This window comes from Apium graveolens, chromosome 10 (assembly GCF_009905375.1).
Source record: "Apium graveolens cultivar Ventura chromosome 10, ASM990537v1, whole genome shotgun sequence".
NCBI lineage: Eukaryota > Viridiplantae > Streptophyta > Magnoliopsida > Apiales > Apiaceae > Apium > Apium graveolens.
In genome coordinates, this window is record NC_133656.1 from 183,744,262 (window position 1) to 183,765,391 (window position 21,130).

At 32.2% G+C, this 21,130-nt stretch overlaps 1 protein-coding gene and 1 long non-coding RNA gene across 2 annotated transcripts; one reads left to right on the top strand and one right to left on the bottom strand.

The window, feature by feature from the left end:
• Window positions 1–11,232: 11,232 nt before the first annotated feature.
• On the top strand, window positions 11,233–14,260 carry LOC141690066 (serine acetyltransferase 5-like). Its single transcript, XM_074494657.1, has 2 exons — window positions 11,233–11,676; window positions 13,571–14,260. The coding sequence occupies exons 1-2, from the start codon at window positions 11,305–11,307 to the stop codon at window positions 14,060–14,062; spliced, it is 864 nt and encodes a 287-aa protein (XP_074350758.1). The 5' UTR covers window positions 11,233–11,304; the 3' UTR covers window positions 14,063–14,260.
• A 200-nt stretch (window positions 14,261–14,460) lies between these two features.
• LOC141690067 (uncharacterized) lies at window positions 14,461–15,283 on the bottom strand. Its single transcript, XR_012562646.1, has 2 exons — window positions 15,048–15,283; window positions 14,461–14,820 (listed from the first exon to the last, which is right to left on the bottom strand). It is a non-coding gene; the product is annotated as an uncharacterized LOC141690067 (long non-coding RNA).
• Window positions 15,284–21,130: the final 5,847 nt, after the last annotated feature.

The window sequence follows — 21,130 nt, forward strand, 5'->3', positions numbered from 1 at the left end:
TGACTCGCGTCTCAGTCCAGATCCACTATTCAAAGAAAGCATTTATCCCCCTTTGGGACTGAAAATCCACATTTTAATCATTTCAAAAACTGATGTCGATTGATAATAAATTTCTTAAACAGTAAACATCTTTATCAAGGGATTATAGATCAACTTTGAAACACTGGAAATATGTCACAAAATCTCAGGGCCATGATCCACTAGACTTTACTCTTTTAGGGTAATTGAAAGGTTTCCATTTACAAGAACTTTGACAAGGAGATTTAGCAAGGCTATTGTATAATATGAAAGAGTAATGCCAAACTAGGCTTAAAGCAATAATTTTAGATAAGGTATAGGTATTAGAACATCAAGAAGATAAGCATTACTGGTTCCAAGTATGATAGAGGTGTTAAAATACAAAGAAAGTGATCATCAGCTCAAGGTATAACAGCGTATCAAGATTTAGGGTAAGGATAGGGTTATCAAACAATCATGAATGACTTTAAGAAATGATTGGCTTTTAGGTATCAAGATAAAGTTTCTATCGAGGTTATTACAAGAGTTGAATCAAAGCATCAGGGTGCAATATCAAGATTTCTCAGGAATCAATAGCATGATAATCAAAAGGATCAATAAAGTATTATAACAAATCTCTATTTTATCATGGCATCACCATTACTTTGGTATACTAGCATGGTATGACTTTTGATCTACTTGCAATATGTACTTGAGGGTTCATGGCATTTCTATATAATACGAAGATAGATTTGAGAATCACTTGGTTCAAGTATAACATGATAACTCAGGATACTCGCATCATATTTATATAGGAACTAGTTATCACACATTTGCAGTATAAACGAAAAAAAAACAGGTTGAATCACTTGCCTTGAGAAAGGCTGGACTGGACTGGAAAGTAGGAGCAACTGGAAGCTTTACTCGACCTTTATAGCAAGTTTACCCTCGTCTCGAGATCCTACACAATTAATAATAACCTCATTATATTCTCACCAACGCAACCTATTTACAGCCTAAAATTAAACACAAATGACACTTAGGCCTATATGCACGCAATTTATAATCACCTTATAAATACAATAGTACACATAACCACATATACTCACATATCATATTTTAATACCAAATAATATCACACACACCATAATGCAATACTAGGCTTGGATGATCTTGATCCCCAACTAAGTCACTTGATCGCTAAACTAGACAAAGTCTTCAACTTTGGTCTCCTAACTTGATGTGCCTTTACTAAACTATCCAAAACCTATTGACCCTCACTTGGGCCTTTCACTCTAATGGCTTTATGCTATCTTGCAACTATAGTGGTCAACCTAGGTCTCACTCATAAGTGCTCTAAAACTATGTGGTACGTGAAAGTGCTTACTAAGGTAAATTTCAGAATGGCATCTATGGTTTCTTGAGTGCATTAGACACTCTTACACTACAAGTTTACCTACAAAAATTCTACACTAGACTCTTCTGATCATAAGGAATCTCCCAAACTTTATGTGGCTCAAGGGCCTAGCTTGGGCCTCCTTGGGCCTAAGCTTAAAGTCCATGGTTCCCCTGTTTTTCTGGGCAGAAAATGCCCTGACATGAACTAACTTGTGACATATGATTCTAACTCAAATCCTATAAACTATGGCTGAAAAAACTCATCTGACACTCCCTCTAACTAAGGCTCAACAGGGCCTAATGAGGGCCTACCCATGACATGGTCAAAACTTCCTATTTCTAAGTTGCAACAAAATTGTCCCCTGCTGGACAGATTTTGTGATTTCACTCGTGCACCTAACCAAACGACTTACAAACCTCCAACAAACACCTAAAACCTTTTATATAATCCTAGTTCTAGCTTCTGGTGGCTTGGGCTTCAAAGTGCACAACAAGTGCTCACTCAAAACTTCCTCATAACTAGTGCATCAAATCTGGAAAAATGCAAACACTAACTACCCTTTCCACCTTGACTCCCACTTATTAACCAAACATCCAACCTTTACCAAAGCAAACCTAGTGCATCAACATCCTAAAATAGTGCCTCAACAGGAGTGGAGATCTCCATGCCCTAGAACACCAACATGCAAATAAAAATATAACATGCAACTCATGAAAAATACTTAACAAGATTTTGTCTAAAACATAGAGTTTAAATTCTTGTAAATTCGACTTGTACCTATTACTCAACCTTAATAATCATGAAGTATATCTTCTCTTAATTATTATTAAGAAATATATCATGGAAACAATCTATTTCAAGCATAAATAATTCGAATATATAGATTTTTAAACATGAAAACATGATTTCGAGAAGAGTAGCATACACATCATGGTTGATCATCATATTAACATCTTAAAACTAGCATGCATGGCTAAACATGATTATATAATGAAATTTCAGTAGCATGCAAAGGATTTTAAAGCATGGTTTCTCCATAAAACACTTAGCTAACACATATATAAAATGTATCTCATAGAGAGCTCTTGAATTCACAAGAATCAAGAGTTTCTCTTTGGAGATCACACAAGAACTACACATGCAACCATGAAACTTCATCTTCCAAGTCACAAAACTCTTGGGAAGTATATAAAATAAATGTAGGTGGAAGATTTACACTAGGGAAGATGAGAAATGGAATGAAAAATGGAAGAGAGTGGGGGAATGGGGGCTTCGGCCGAGAGAAAAATGAGGTGTGTTGGAGTGTGGAGTGAGTGAAAAATGACTTCTCCCACTTTGTTTTTGGTTTTATTGGCAAAAAGAATGAGTGGAATTGAGAATGTACAAAAATGACCTCTAACTAAAGTTAGGCCATTTTGCATGCAAGGTTAGTGTGGTAATTTGGTAATCAACAAATGAGTTAGTGGGGTTGGAAATGTCTCATTTGCCCTTTAAGAGAATAGAAGAGTGATTTGCATGCAAGGGCTTCCATGTAATTTGCTAATTATAACAAATAAAATTTTTAAAGATTTATTTTTATAAAATAAAATACAAGTTCAAAAATTATAAAATTTATACCACAAAATAACTTGGATTTTTAGAAATTTTATAAAATCACTTTTGAAATTTGTGAACGAAATAACTTTTAAAAGAAAATTTCTCCAAGGTTTAGAATATTCCTTATAAATCAAAAATAAGGGAAATAAATAAACTTTTGCTTTGAAAAAAATCATATTCTATATAAAGCAATTTATAATGCAGAAATTTTCATTCACACAACGTACAATCATTAAGTATATATACATTCGGCTCTAATATTATACCAAGTCCACAAATAATATTACATAAAATGCCGGTCGTAACAGGAACACCTCCACAAAGTGGTCATCAAACACTGATATGGTACTCACACCAATTTCCTCATAACTGAAGAGAAGCACGTTAAATTTTCTGAAGTTTTGAAGGCCTACTATGGAGCAAATTTTACTTAGACCGGGAAATTTCCCACTTTCAATATTATATAATCCCTCTGTCTTCTTTCCATTACTGAAAAGGAAGTTCTAATATCCCCGCAAAAGGCCACATTTGTTTTTAAATGAGTAGGGAGGCTTCTAAAAATATAAATCCATGTTATACATATGACAAGAATGTTGGATATATTTGAGATGTCATGTCTAATATGTTTCATGTTTAGTTTTCAGATCTTAACTAACAGGAAATATCAGTTCTTACTGGAAGTCAGGACTTAAGGATATCAGGATTTAGATTATCAGAAGATAATATCAGAAAATGGATATCAGAACTTAAGTACTGGATGACTAACAGTTAAGTAAGGAAGCTGATTTACAGGAAAGAAGATCGAGACTAATACAAAAAGAAGATATGCATGAAAAGAGTTAGAGGACTAGAAGAATTATATAAGATATCTGATTGATATATTATAGGAGACAGAATTATATTCCATATCAATTAGAAGTTATCTTGTAATTGTGTGTCTATATAAACACAAACATATGTTTACTCTATAAGAGTTACGATCATCGAGAAGATCATACATTGTAACCTAGCAGCTCTCGTGATATTTGTTCATCACTTAGAGAGAACAGTTCCATTATAACAGAGTTTATTATATCGAATACATCTGTTTTCTGTTACTTGTGTTTTAAATCGATTTGATTGTATTCTACACTGTATTCAACCCCCTTCTACAGTGTTGTGTGACCTAACAAAGAATGTACAAATGTTCCAATTCGGAAGTACATAAGGGTACTTATAAACTCATCATACAGGGGGTCTTCATCCTTGACAAAATGAACATACTTCAAGCCACTAATCGATCTCTGTAAGATAATTCCCTATAACAAACACATTGAAATCCCGCACCCTGTTGTACTCGAACAGTAGCATTTCGCCCCCGTTCAAACCGAAATCGTCAAAAAATGTAAAACCCCCAAAAAGTGAACCTCTTTATTTGTTAAAAACTATAGCAATTTCATAACCATTTCAAAATTTCAAGAGTATGCTTTCTTCAAGCCTTGGACCATTTTTTCTTAGAAACTCTCTTGACATTTTCTGTGAAAAATACAAATTAAGATTTCAAATGTAATTGAACTAAACACACAAACAAAATGTACTAACCATCTCATCCAAAGTAGTATCAAAAGCAGTGAGAACCTTGATGAATTTCTCGACCACAACACCCGACCATTCCATGTCTACACAGAACAATGAAAATAATAGTTCGATACTACTTGCATGCAAACAAAAAGAACACACCTTTTAAATACCCACAAACATACTTTATCAATTCGCCCAAGCGGAGAGAAGATGCTTTTGAAGATTGAAGAGGGCTATAGTTTCAACTGTTACAGTCTTAATGGACATTGAATTTGTACGGTTACGAGGTTAGCAGGCAGCGCAATGAAAATGTAAATGTTGTTTAAAATTGAGATTTCATTTCTTTGAAGTTATTTCCCTTAATTGATTTGTAATTTCTTTCTAAATTTCTAAGAAAATATTTCAAACTTAATACCTTAAAATATTTTTTCCTTCAAATTTATTAGTCCCAATATATGTGAAACAATTTTATGTAAGCGTCTTATATATTTTATGTAAGCGTCTTATATATTACAATAGTCATTAGGCAGCAGCTTAGATATAACTTTTACTTTAAGTATATCACATTTACATTTATATTTTTGTTAAAAAAATGCAAAGATATAAATTTGCATTTAAATTGACAAAATTCAAACAAGGGAATTTTTAAAAAAAAATGGAAAGTCGATTTGAATACAAATAGATTTGTGCATTGGTTAATATATATATACAAATAAAATACAATAAATTCGTTAACATAAAAGATTGTAACACATCATTAACGAATAATTATTTTCATATTTCAGAAAGATTTAAACTCATGTCCGGAAGATACCGAGATCAATGGTTATCACATATGTTCAGGTATTTAGTATAATTTTAGTTTTAATTTTAATATATACTTTGGTAATATGATTTTGTAGCAGTAATATTTTTAACTACCAAAATATATAATTTAATATTAATATGGTATTTATTTAATGATATCATATATATATTCCATATTTCTTATTCAAACTGAAAAATTAATTGTTAAGTTCAAATAAGTAGTGCAAAGTAGAAATTTTGCACAATTATATTCTGTGACCACATATAATTTAAAATGCCAGAATTTAAATGAGCATTACATATTTCAACTTTAAAATAAAACCTATCTTTAATTTTCCAAAATAAATAAATTTCAATGAATAAACAGTACTACACATCCACCCAAGTTGTTCACTTTCCCCCGATGCTTCTTCCATAGCTTCACTGCCCGACGACAAATCTTGTTCCTTATTCCTCCGGATTCAACTCCCCCATACCTTCGTTAAAGTCCCCTTCCTTGATTTTTCTGTATTGTTCTTCCGTGACCAGATCGAAACCCATATCTGTGGTTCCTAACCCCATGTCCCGATGCCAAATTTCTTTCACCCGACCAAATGGCCTCGCCATGATCACAGGCAATGTCCGATTAAGAGCTCCGTCCTTTGCAAGAAACCGTGCAAGCTGATTCTTGCTCTCATTCACTACAGAGACATGCAGTTTGAGCCTTTTGTCCGTCCTTCTCTTAACGAGACTTCTTATCACATCACTGTATCTTGGATCAATGAAAGAGCTCCATGCTTCCCATTCTGCAACGGCTTCAACATGTTCAGTCTCAAGAATTACTTTATGTTTCCAAACATACAAGCAACCCCTAAGACCCAGTAACAGAGACCACAGTTCATTCACTCTCTCATTCAGAATCTGGAGCGACCCTGTCACCATTAGTAGAATATCACCATTTGAATCCCTAACATCAATCCCCAGCCCTGACCTATTGCCATTTGGCAACGGGTTCTCACAGAAAACCCCAAACATATTAACTTTGACAAATCCTTTTGGTGGCAAGCTCCAACCCATTTCCATGATTTTTGAAAGAAAGATGAGGGTATTGTCGTTTGTTTGTAAGAAAGATAAGGGTATTGGCGTGAGAGAGGTTAAGTCTTTTCTGTTTTCATAAATTTATAGCCATCTTTATTAACCATTTTAAGTGCCCCATGTAGCATGTGTGTCGTGACGTGACTAATGGCTATATCAAACAGTCATTTATTGCAGGTATATGCAACCCTTTCGCATTCGGAGGGGGGTGCTTACCGTCTCAAGGATTATAGTAATGGTTCAGAGTACTTCCGTTTTTGGCCCACAAAACAATGTCCGGCCCAGATCCATTGTATTACATACGTAAGTTTATTAAAAATTTTAAAAAACATCTGATTATACAAAAAATAATAATGCTGAAATGACTTTTTCTACATGTTCCGAAATTTCTTCCCCACTCAACTGTTTTATTAGAAGATTAGAGGATAACTTTCATTTAAAAAGAGTTGAATATTAAATTTTTACTCCCGAACTCAATATCAAAATAAATATAAAAAAATTTACACTATACAAGGTAAAAGCGAGTTCATGTTCCCCTTCCTGGAAAAAATAAAAAAATCGAGTTTACAAACAATAAGAAGTAATTTTACTTTTGGTTTAAAATATTTATAAAAAATGTCTCAGACGAAAATTTTAAAAATCTTAATAACAAAGAGTTTTTAAAAACTTCTCTTATTTGCCTTGAATATCTGTTTTTGTCAAATCAAATATAAATTCCATATCATATGATTACAAACATTAACTAATGACAATTACACTGTATATTCTAATATTATAAATTTTATTACAAATAATAATAGTCCATTGAAAAAAATACAAAAAAAAAATAATCTTATAATACTACTCCTAAGGATGGTTTATAAAGTATGCACTATAGTCTGAGGAGTGATGGCAGATGTCAGATATGCCAAGTTAAATCACAATAAGTAGGTGGACAAGTTATATAAACTTAAACCAAGTAATCATAGTCAGTGGCAGATCCAAAATTTTATTTATGGTATGTCAAACATTTATGACATAAATATAAAAAGAAACTGATTCAAATAATAATAAAAAGTACTTGAAAGTTATTACAATTGTTCTTGACAAATTTTTATATTTTGATACCTATCTATACTATCACTTATCTTAATAGTCGAAAACAGATCTTTCTCTTGATAATACATGTGAATATCCTAAAAAATGAATTAATATGATATATTTGGGTGTTTATGGTATAAAATTAATTATGAAAATTTGGGTTGAAGGCATAAAAGAGGGGAGTTGCTTGGGAAAAAAATAGGGAATGTTTGAAAAATGAAGAAGAAGTCACCTATCTATATTATAATATAACATCGCGCGCTTTAATTTTTTTAAATGAAACAGGCCTCATCGAAAAGCCCACTATCTTGAAGCCAAAGCCCACAATAAATATCACAGATAAAGCCTGACTATCAGTTTAAAAAAAATTATAAAAAAATTAAAATTTATGGTGTGTCATGTGACACACCTTGAACAATGGTACATCCGCCACTACTGACCATGGTATAATCAAGCCATGTAAGTGACCATAATAAGTCATGAGAAATATATAAACATTTTAGAGATGGTTGCTGATTAGAAGTTACATATGACCACAACATCCGCAGATCACAGTAATGAAACACTCAAATTTAAAGAAGTGTAAGAACTTGACACTTTAACTTTGTAATAGAAAGCAAGTGCAATGAACAATAGAAAACAAAGCAACATGGTTACTAGGCACTCTGTAGAATCTACAAAGCATTAAATTCTAATAGACTGCATTACAACATTTGATAGCAAAAAATTAAAAAACTACAGAACTTTGCATACTACATAACATTAAATTCTAATAGACTACACTAAAACATTTGATAGCAAAAAATTAAAATAAGATATAAAATCCACATTAAGAAGATTCCTAAAAAATGCAGAATTATATAACATAACAAATCGTGTAAAATAGTACAAGAAGTCAATTAGATCAATGACATATATACAGTCTCCTACATAAGTCATTAACAACAATAGAAATAATTCCAACCAACATCCATCTACGAAAGTAAAGGAAACTACCAGGTTGCCTTCAAAACAAATCTAATTATTTGAAAAACTGCCTTCACAATTTCAACCTTGAAATGATGATCAGATTCATCAACCCATCTGAAATAGCAAGAATCACCAACATTAAGTTGCATCGCATTACGGAATTCAATCCATCCTCCATGGATGGATGTTCGATTCCCTGGACGTCGCTTTCTGATTTCAAACTCCCATGAAAAACCACTTTTGTACACATGCAATTTGTCCTTTTTTTCCCATAACGCAGTTAGGCGGTGGAACTCAGCTGGAACACACTGCATAAAACAGAAAAAATGTTAAAAGCTTCTTACAAGTCCAACAAAATGAGATATACAGTAAACAATACAGTTATCATACATACCACACCATAACAGTAAAGTAACAGATGAGATTGCACAACCTGGATCTTGAAGTGTAATGGATACCGAAGTGTGAACCGTAGAGACCCTGCAATTGAAATCAGAGAAGGTCAAGTTTTACATCGAAATTCACAATTAACAACAAAACTCATGACACTTACCAGATGAAACCACATTAACATCCAACCCTATATCCCCATTCTGTCCATCAAATAAGCTGAGCTTAAAAACACGCCCCGCATCATAAGTAAAAACCAACAGTTCCGATAAACTAAAATCAGGCAGTCTCAACCCCTCGCATACGCTCCTCATTCTAGAAAGCTTACGGTTAACAAATTCATAATGAGCACCAAATATGGAATGATTCTTCAGATTGTAAGTTAACCACTCAGGGATTACTGAACCAAACATGTGCATAAAAGATCTAGGGGGCGCCTAAGAAGGATAAACAATCTAGGTCAGTCCTAAACAACAAATGCAATTTTTTTAAAATATGTTGCAAAACTTAATCATAAAAATTTACTCACAACTTCGTCCACTATTGGATCAGCAACACTAATAAACTTAACAAACCTCCACCCTCCATCATTGGTCGAAACTATAATCAATCCAAAGACCAGAATCTAAAAAACCACCCACAAAAAAGGAATCAACATGCAACCAATTAAAGTTTCTTACCAGCCACCGGAGAGGCTTCCTGGGAACTATGCACAACTGCCGGATACTGGATCTCGCAACCGTCCTCACCCACTATATATACCTTCAAATTACGGAAATCCACATATTCAAACAGCAGCAGATCAGAGAACGGATCCCCCACCCCGAGCAACTTCCTATTTTCGCGATCATATACAACATCAATCTTATACCCATTCCTAATGGAAAGGATCCAATTTGCACCAAGATTATTCCGCTGCATGTCACAGAACTTTTGCGGAATAGCCTGAAATAAAAATGAACTGTCATATACCAATACGCAGATAGAGCATATAAAGATTAAAGAGGAACTCACCAATTCGTTTGAAGAACAATCAGCACATGTTAGGAACTTGAAAAATTCGCGCATATGTGTTGGCCACTCCATTTGTGTTGATTAGACAGTTGAAGAGAGAACAAAAGATGAAAGAGAAATAAAGAAAACTCAAACAAGGAAGACAGTACAAATGTCTTGGAATGTTGAAAATAAAGTTGTAATACAGTTAACAAGGTCTTTGTTATTCCCATATAAACGATTCAAATTAAAAACCGTCAGCACTGTTAAATGAGATTAACTGTTATATTTTATTCACAATTTTACTTAAATTATTACTTTCCCTTAATATTATTATTATTACAAATAGTAATTGTACCCCGTTCATTTTTAAATATTTCACGTTTTCGGATTTGCCACATATCTTTAGGTTCGTTGACCCGAAAATAAAATTTATTGTTAAGTTTTCCTTTCTCTCATTATTTCAAAAATCAATAATTATTCTTACATCAAAAAAGAATTGTTTGCAACAAGATAGGTCTATGATTTAGAAAATTCGTCATAAATTCATAGATAGAAGAGCCAAAAATGAAAGAGAAAAGATTTATGCCTAATATAAAGAAGAAGAGTTAGTACGGAAATTAATATACATGCATACAAATAGAGAAAATAAATAGCATTAAATATATTATATATAATCGCGAACATTTTTATTAACAAATTAAATCAATAAAAAAATTTTTTTTACCGAAAACATATTGCCTGCCAATGCTTAGCCGGCAAGCATACTTGTTTATTAAAATTTCGACCCAGTTCATCTCGTCGAGGGGCCATGTCAATATAGACTGAACCCAGTTTATAGTTCACTATTTATTTTGTGGGACCCAGTTTTTAAGAATAATCACTTGGGCGGAGTTTTTACAAGTTGCCAGCATAAATTAAACAAATTTTAATGCCTTTTATATTTTTTAATTATATCATATTCCCCCTTCTTAAATAAGAACTTTTATTATTTTTTGACATGCATAATTAAAAGTAAAACTTAAAAATATCTACTTATATTTATGTAAAATTCTCATTTTTGTATCAAAATAAATTTTTATTTGATAAAAAAGTTAGCAATTTATTTTAAATAAAATTATGTATATTTTGAATGATTAAACTTATAAGTTTTTATGTTCTCACAATTCTCCTCATTAAACAAAAATTAAAATGAATATATATTCTAAAAAATTGTTGGATAGAGCAAAAATCGAAACTAAAATATAAGAAATGATATAAAATAATTTTTTCCAATCTGAGATATCCTTTGCCCCCAATTTACTTATTCCTGTGTTGTCAAAAAAGTCGATATATTAAGTAAAACTCAAGTAATAAAAATATAAAATAGAGTAATATATTTAAAACGGAGATAAACAGCAGAAATACCGTAACCTCGCATTTAAAATACACACACAACTATGCCGACGTCGGACTCTCCGCCGCCGGCTCCGACCGACTACGCCGCCGAGCAGGCCTGGCTGTGGACTCAAATCAAATCCGAGGCGCGCCGCGATGCCGACGCCGAACCAGCACTAGCGAGTTACCTCTACTCAACGATTCTCTCTCACTCATCACTCGAGCGTTCACTCGCTTTTCATCTCGGTAATAAGCTCTGTTGTTCTACTCTCTTATCTACTTTGCTTTATGATCTCTTTCTCGATACTTTTTCGAATGATGTTGAGCTACGCGCCGCCACGGTGGCTGATCTACGCGCCGCCAAGCTCAGGGATCCGGCGTGTGTTTCGTTCTCGCATTGCTTGCTTAATTACAAAGGATTTTTGGCTATTCAGGTGTGTGTTTTTATTGTGTATGTTGATTGAGATTTTTGTGTAATTGATGTTTGATTAGGTGAATTCAGTTTGTGATTGTTTGTTTTTGATGTGGTGTGATTGGAGATGGATGATGAAATGAGGTTAATTAGGATTAATGAGGTGGTTTTATTCGATGATTGTTTCATGATTTACGAGTTTAGTGTATGTAGTGTAACTGCTTCTGGTGTGTGTTAGTGTTGCTGCTTATAGTGTCTGTGTGTGTATTTTGACTGTAGTTTGAGTGTCTGTGTCTGTGCGTTTCGATTGTGGATTGAGTGTGTGTGCGTGTGTAATTGACGAGTTTAGTACTTTTGTGTATGCAGTGCAATTGCTTCTAATGTGTGTGTGTGTGTGCTCGTGTAGCTGTTTTTAGTGTCCGTGTGTGTATTTGAATTGTAGATTAAAAGGGTGTGTGTGTGCGCGAGATAACTGCTTCTAGTTTGTGTGCATGTGTATTTGGATTATAATATGAGTATCTGTTTTTGGAAATATAAATTGAGATGTAATGCGCACGATTAACTGCACCTATTGTGTGTGTTTTTGGATTGTAAATTGAGTGTGTGGGCGCGCAATGCCTGTAATTGTTTATACTGTGTGCGTTTTTGTGTGAGTCGATTATAAATTGTGCGTGTGTGCGCGCGGTAACTGCTTCTTTTCTCTGTAATTTTTTTTGAAGTTAAAGTTTGTGTAATTAATGTTTAGTAAGTGAAAAAGTAGCGTGCAAATATATAGTATTCGAGTATCGTTGTAATTGTAAAAGGATAAAAAGTTGAGCTAGAGAATGTGATGATAATTTATGACGTGATTTTTTTTGTTGATTATAGGTGTGATTGACGAGATTAGTATATGTAGCCGTGAACTGAAAATATGAATAAACTGAAATATGAATAAATAGTTGAAATGTGATTTAGTTGGAGGAAGACACAGTGTATGAAGTAATGTATGAAACTACGTGACCATAGTGATGGAGAAACTGGATGTAGGTATTGTCGAAATGCTTCAAACCTTGGCTGACATGGTTATTATTTTTGATTTTGTGTGCTTTAGATTTATATTGCATGAATGTGACGTGTGACGTGAAGTGTGGGTAGTGATTGTGGGGCATCATGATTGCTATGCTCTCACTTTTAGCTACATATTTTTTTATGATTAATTGATGTGTAAGCATCCTCTTGTGTTGCGCCCCGGGGGGGGGGGTTGGATTTTGTTTTGGTTTAGTACGTTGCGGACAAACTTTAAATATCCTTATTTCTGTGGCAAAGGGGAGAAAGTTTGACTTTTTTGTTGGTTCAAGTCATCATTTTTAACTCTTTCCGGAAAGGGTAAATATATTGACTTATGTTGTGGTTGGGCTCATTTATATTCTTATTTGCAAAGGGGTAAAAATTTGAATTTTGTTTTGATTAAGATCATTTATATTCTCCAGAAAAAATGAGAAAGTTTGGATTTGGTATGGCTCATTTATATACAAACTTTCTATATCCTTAATATGGAAGAGTTTTTGTTTGTGGTTTGATTCGGGTCATACATACACAAACTTTCTATATCCTTATTATTTCTGGAATGAGAAGCATGTTTGAATATTGTTTTGGTTCAACTATTTCCACCATCATATATGAATTTTATAACCATATCAATTCTGGAAAGTGAAAAGTACTGTTGTTTTGGTTTATTGACTGCATTGAGAAGCATTTGTAAGTGTTTGTCTTCGATGTTGTCTATTTATCTCAATAAAGAGGAAATGACTATATTTATCACAATTTATTTTGAGAGACTGCCAGCAGATGTTGATAGTTGCACAATTTACAGCTCTTTTGTGTTATGTAAATGTTTTGTAAAGCCTTTGACTAACAGTATATTGTGTTGCAATCAGGCCCACAGAGTAGCTCACAAGCTCTGGACTCAGTCCCGAAAACCACTTGCGCTTGCACTCCAATCCCGAATCTCTGATGTATTTGCTGTTGATATACACCCGGCTGCTACAATCGGGAAGGGCGTACTATTTGATCATGCTACTGGAGTTGTTGTTGGCGAGACTGCTGTGATTGGTAACAACGTATCAATTCTCCATCATGTGACATTGGGCGGGACTGGCAAGGCAGGAGGTGATCGACACCCGAAGATTGGTGATGGGGTGCTAATTGGAGCTGGAGCAACTATATTGGGGAATGTGATGATTGGGGAAGGGGCAAAGGTTGGTGCTGGGTCCGTGGTTCTTATTAATGTGCCTCCTCGGACAACAGCTGTGGGGAATCCAGCAAGACTGATGGGAGGGAAGGATCATCCATCACAGCACAAGGATGTCCCCGGGGAATCAATGGATCATACATCTTTCATGGCTCAGTGGTCTGACTACATCATATAGTTTCGGATGATTTAACCTGTATATATACCTTAATACCTAATAGTATGGTTCATCTTAATGTGTTAGTTGTTGTTATGGTTTAACTTAAGACTCGAATAATGTTGGTTGTATGCTATGATGTATCGTTCAACAACTGTTTTGTTTTTCTATGAATTGCGGGGCGGCACATAGAGTGCTGTGAGCTCTTGCTTCTGTACTTGTTTACCCGGAGAAGGGTTGTTAGCATTATATTTAGTACTTCAAGCAGCTGTTGATTAGTTTTCCATTTGAAAGACCAGAATATTTTCCATCGAAGTTGGTAGAGTTCAATAACCCAAAATGAGGTCAGTTTTGATATTATGCACCTTGTGCTTCACCTAGATTTATTGCATCATATATCAAATTCTTGGGGAAGAGTATGATACAGTAGATGGTTGCCATCTTAATTCCTTACATAACGATATTACACATTCACTGAACTACACAGCAGTAGATGCCACTGGAGCATCTACGTACAATTTATTTATTATGAAACATAGTACAAATAGAAAGGTAGATGCAATGATACGTGCACTTGGAATTGGCTCAGCCGATGTGAGGAGCATAAACAACGATTCCATGGGTGTTAACCACAACCCGAACTCTGTCACACCTGTAATCCTGTGTCGCAGCACTTCCCTCCAACATCAAAACTGCATTCACTTCAGGATTTTCTTGCTCCACTTTCGCAGCTGCTACTTCTCCCTCTTCTCCCACCAGCTCCGGCCAAGAACTTTTACCTGTCCCAATTAAAATTATCAATCACAATTCACAACGCCGTGAAGCTTAATATTAATAATCAAATGATATATCTGCACAGCCTATGGAAACGAGCTATTTGTCAGAATGGTAAAGTCAATTTTAATATTATGCATAGTTCTTATTCGAGCCGAATCATAAAGAAATTCTATGCATAATTCTTATTTGAGCAGCATCATAAATATATAACAGACATGAACATATGTACCTATACAGTGAGTTGCCATTTGTGTTGCTCAGTAGGTAGACTCCGGTAGTTTGTAATTTATTCTGTACAAAGTGAAAGATGAAGCCCTCTTATGTATAATAGAGGGCCTACCTTGTTGATATAGATTAAAATCGTCAGCTTGACACATGTAAACAGTTAAACATGAACGCGTGCAATTATGTTGTCTCAGCCATGAAATTTTCAGTGTTTTGATGTTTATCATTCGAGTCTGATGTATCATGTTTGAACAGTGACGTACATGTACCCTTCAATACGCTTCTGCATATTTTTTATTTAGCCTGACAGTTAGGGATGACAATCGGGTCAGTCGAAACGGGTTTAGCAAAAACTAAATCCGAACCCGATTATTTTTGCCAAACCCGAACCCGAACCCGAACACAGAAAAATCCGAACCACTAAACCCGAACCCGAACCCATCGGGTTCGGTTCGGGTTCGGTTAGGATTTGGGTTTGTAGATCACTATCAAATTGCACCTTAATTTACACAAACTTTAGTGAAAAATTACTATGATCTGGTTTGAGCAAAGTGCTCATTAATACGACGATATTGAAATTTTTGGGATTGAATTAGAGGGTTTTGAGAAGACAATGGATAATATACCTTTATGAATAAAATTGTTGGTGAAATAATGCAACAATCTTGACCTTTAGTATACTTGCAGTGAAAATGCTACTAAAAACATATTTAAACAACTTTAATGCAATAGTTTGTAAAAAGTATAATTTTTTAGTACTAATATTAGTAATATATTATATTATTACTTATAAAATATAAAATATTATTTATATATTAACACCGGTTTCGGATCGGGTTCGGGTCGGAACGAAACGGGTTTCGGGTTTTCGGGTCGGGTTCGAAACGGTATGCCTTAAAACCAAACCCGACCCGAAAATGGTTCGGGTTTAAAAATCAAACCCGAACCCGAATCCAAACCCAAAATATTCGGGTTCGGTAAAACCCGATCGGATCGGTACGGATCGGGTATCCATCGGTTCGGTACAAATTGCCATCCTTACTGGCAGTTCCGGTCATTCTTAATTTTTTTTTTTTTGTGTCCTTGCGCACATATTTATCCGGTGATACACCAATTTAGAGGTGAGCAGAAAAAACCGAAACAGAAAAAATAACCGATAAACCAAACCGAAAAAAACCAAACTGCTAAAAAAACCGAAGAACACCGAACCGACAAAAATCGAATTAGCGGTGCGGTTTCGGTTCCGGTTTTCAATCAAAACCGAACCGAAACTAACTGCACCGATATTATATATATATATAATATGTTGGTAACTCTTTTGATCGGGTAACTAAGTAACTGTCGGATTGATTGTATATTGATGGTCCAGATCATCTGAAAAACCTAAGAAATTACTGTCAATTTTAGGGAACAACGTTTAAAAAACTAACTTGTCTGTTGAAAATACAAAACAAAATATGCATATTATATATTTACTTTTCATGTGAACATCTTATATTTTAATTTTTTTTCTTCTTCTTTTTATATATTCTAATCTAACTTATCTTTTTAAAATATATTATGATCAATTTTTTTATTATTAAATTTCTAATTTCTGAAATTACAAGTATAACATTAACCAAAAATTTTAAAAAATAATGTGACATGCTTGACACTTTTTTAGATTAATATTCTTTTCAAATATAAATTTTAGTGAAAAAATTCTTTAAATTCAATATATATTTTAAGTTTAAATTTTAATAAATTTAATTCAGAAAAGAAAGATATATATTATACATATGTCATACAAATTTTAATATATTAAATTACAATATTTTAAACAACTTTTTACATGTTCTAATTATAGAAGACATATAATTTTTTATTTTTTTGATAAAAATATGTTTATTTGATTCAAAAAAAATTAACTACAACACAATAAATTAACTTTTGTAATGAAAATAAAAAAAATGTGTTCATGCGTTCAGTAATTTTTTTTCATCAATTTTTTTTTCAAATATTTTTAATCCCTACCATAAAGGATTGAAAAATAAGAAAAACTAAAAAGAACATTAAATAAAGAATTCAAAAAAATACAGGACATGCAAATAAAATTAATCAAAGAACACAAAAATAATACAGAACACAACATTAATAAAAATACAGAACACTAAAGAAAAAATAAAATTACAGTACACAAATAATAAATACAGAACATACAAAATAGACACAAAATATCATTATAGTACATATAGATACATAACATCTTTAGAGTACATAGGTACATCTTTAGAGTACATAGATACCCAAATTTACTATACACAAATAAAAAATTAACTAACACTTAATTATAAAAAAATAAAATACAGTACACATGCAAAATAGTTAGAAAAAATGTATAAATTTTACTGGACCTATAATAATATATGCTAGATATATAAAATTCTGGAGTAGAAAAAGTAAATAATATAAAAAATAGTAGACCACAATACATAAAATACGTGTTCAATTATAATCTAATGTGTTAAAATAATTAGAGAACATAACATTAATAAGAACATAAATAAACTTAATTATAGAACACATATACAAAAATATTGAAGAACAATTAATAAAAACACGTATAAAAAGTACAAAATAAAAGATAGAGAGAACAACAAAATTAGTAAATGATGTTAAAAGTTAGGTGTAAACGTCGTTAGTGGGTGTAAACATTGTTATATACGTGGACCTATCAAAACTAGTTACTTAGTTACTTTAATAAATAAGTTACCCACTGAATCTGACCTATATTATGTATTTATACATGTATATATTATCATAACTTAATTAAGATTAATATGTCAATACTCTTAAATTATAATTTTTAACATGTATATAATTAATTTTATCATATGTTTTGATATATACTCTTTTTTTCATTGTTGTGAACATATATTGCTATCATATTTCGTATCTATTATTTAAAATAATACGAATTATACATTCAAAAAATAACTTTATGAAATATCAATTTTATTTAACGAATTTTAAAGTGACAAATCTTTGGTGATTAATATAATATTATCATTTAACTTAATGTTATTTTTTTATCCAACACATTACCAACAAAAAATCGTACAAATAAAAAATGTATAAAAAAACCGAATAAAAACCGAAACCGATGAATGGTTAACCGAAACCGAAAAACCGTCTTAAATGGTTTGGTGGCAGTTAATAGCAATTAACCGAACCGAACCGCATGTATTGGTTTGGCTACGGTTAATGCTAAAAACCGCACCATGCACACCCCTACACCAATTAAATATGTTTTAATATTCTTTAACTAAACTAGGCATCAATATTTGGAGTATTTCATCTATTATCTTTATAATACTGCAACATTAAGTTTTTAGAAAACATTTTATTTTAATAAATATCAAAAATAGTTGTTGTTGATAGGAATCGATCCTATGCCAACTATTTGCAAACTTATTTATTTACACGAAATGTCTTGCATTACATTGAATTTTATATTTATATAAAATCTGTTATCTTTATAATCTACAACATCACTGTTATCTTTATAATCTACAACATCAAGTTTTGCTGATAGGAATCGAACCTACGCCAACTATTTGCAAATTAAACACATCAATCACTTGAGCTAGATACACTTTTGGTTAAACTTTTATAACATTAAGTATTGAGTTGGAACTTACTTATTTACACGAGGTGTCTTGCCTTATATTAAATTTTATATTTATTTTAATATTTATATAAAACATAATGATTTGAGACTTGATTGAATAACTCATTTCAGCATGCTAACTTTACACTTATAACAAACATATAACTTCAACCGATTGAGTTAGAAGCTCATTTGATTAAATTTTGATAAAATCAAGTATCGGGTTACATACTTCTTTCTTTATTTTGGGTTACTAAACCTATATAATTCAATATTTATATAGAATAAAATTATTCTAAGACTTGGTTAATTAGCTGATTACAATATAATAACTTTACACTCATGAGCAACAACGGGATTATAATTTTTTTTAATTTATACATTCAATAAATAACTTCTTGTTGATAATATATTATCATATTAACTTGTTGATAATATCTTACCATATAATAATAATTTATTAATTATCAAAAATCGGATAATTAACTCACATCGAGATACTAACTTTATACTCGTGTAACAACTAAGGTTATAATCAATCCGAGTCGAGTCGAAAACTGTCAGGCTCGTACTCGATTAAAAATGTTCGGGTTCGAGCACAAACTCAAGTTCAACCGAACTTTAGATTTCAAACTCGAAATTTAGGTTTCGATAAGTTCAAATTTTTTAGGGAAACATATAATTCAAAATTAATATTTTGCACCCTTATTTGAATAAATATGGAAAAATATTATTGGCTTGTAGAATTGAACCTGTGACACCTATATCCAAACATTTGACTTCAATCGATTGAGTTAGAGGCTCATTTGATTATATTTTGATAACATCAAGTACCGAGTTATATATTTGTTTATTTATATTGATATATAATAAAATTATTTTAAGACTTGAGTAATTAGCTCACTACAATATACTAACTTTATACTCATGTACAACCACGTGATTTTAATTATTTTTTTATTTATAAAAAAATTACAAATATTAAATAAATAACTTGTTGATATTATGTTACCATATTAACTTATTGATAATATATTACCATTTAATAATAGTTTATTAAATATTGAGACTTGGGTAATTAACTCACATCGAAATATCAACTTTACAACAACTAAGGGTATCATCAAGCCGAGCTGAATTGAAAACTTTCAGACTTGAACTCGATTAAAAATGTCTGGGCTCGAGCACGAGCTCGGTTTCACCCGAATCTTAAATCAAGCATGAAATTCGGGACGTAAATAGTCCGGTAGCCTCAAGTTCGGCTCGAAAACTTGAATCAATTTCACCAAATATTGACAAAAACTCGAAATATGATAGGTTATGCTCGAATTCGATTCTAATAAATATATAAAATATTAATAAAATATTAAATATTTAGATAAAATTATAAGTCTATTAAAAAATAATATCGGCTCAATAAGACTCGTGAACCTTATGAGCCGAGTAATTTGAAGTTCGAGTTCGACCGTGCAAATTTTTTTACTATTTTGCCCCCATATTTTGATAAAGATGACACCTAAACATTATAATATTTTTGGTATCTAGAATTGAAAAAATCATTGAGACTTGATAGATAACCATTATTTTTAATGGTAAGAGTGCACTCTAAATTTTACATTCGCGACATACTATAAATTTAAGGATGTTCATCGTTATAGTAGTCCTTCTAACATGAACCACACAATATGGTATGAAACAACACGCAAATATCATAAAAGTACACAAAAAATAGCAATTTTTTTATAAATAAAGCTAGCCCGTGCCTTACACGGGTAATAAAGCTAGTTAAATAAAAATAATTAAACATCAATAATCAGAAATCATGGAGTGTGATATACCAATAAAAATGGACTCATAATAAATGCGCTCACCCTAAAATTTATTGAAATGAATATTCAATTATAAAATACATAATTCCAACTATGCAAAAAAGTTATCAGATGTTAAATGAGCACCAATAAAATTTCAACAATAAATAGGTGAATACATTATTATTTTCTCAATAAACATTGCTGTAAATTTTATCCAACATCCGATTGTAGCATTAATCGAATATGTAAAAATTAAAAATATAAAAATATCCGATTCAACAAGTTGGTATATCGGGAGCATGTCTTATGACTATGACCGTAAACTGGGTTTAGCGAACCGACTTTCGAGTTAAAATTTCTATCCGAACTCAGCTTGTTTAATTTTACGAGTCCAGTTCATTCAAATTCGTTTAACTAAATAAGCCAGAACCTCTACCCTAATTTCGAGCCTGTTTGGCATCCTCTGTTTAAACTACTTATCTATATAATCTTAAAGGCTACTATTGCCCATATAAGATTTACCCACTAATTTACCCATGACCCATTACCCATGACCCATTTTAGTTTTTAACACATAAAACTTTATATTATACAAATATCCATGGATCTTTCACATTTAAATCCATC

Bases quoted from the DNA above. Each gene is read 5' to 3' on its own strand.
- LOC141690066 (XM_074494657.1), top strand. From the start codon at position 11,305: ATGCCGACGTCGGACTCTCCGCCGCCGGCTCCGACCGACTACGCCGCC. The intron at 11,677-13,570 runs GTGTGTGTTTTT...TGTTGCAATCAG, and splicing joins AAGGATTTTTGGCTATTCAG to GCCCACAGAGTAGCTCACAA.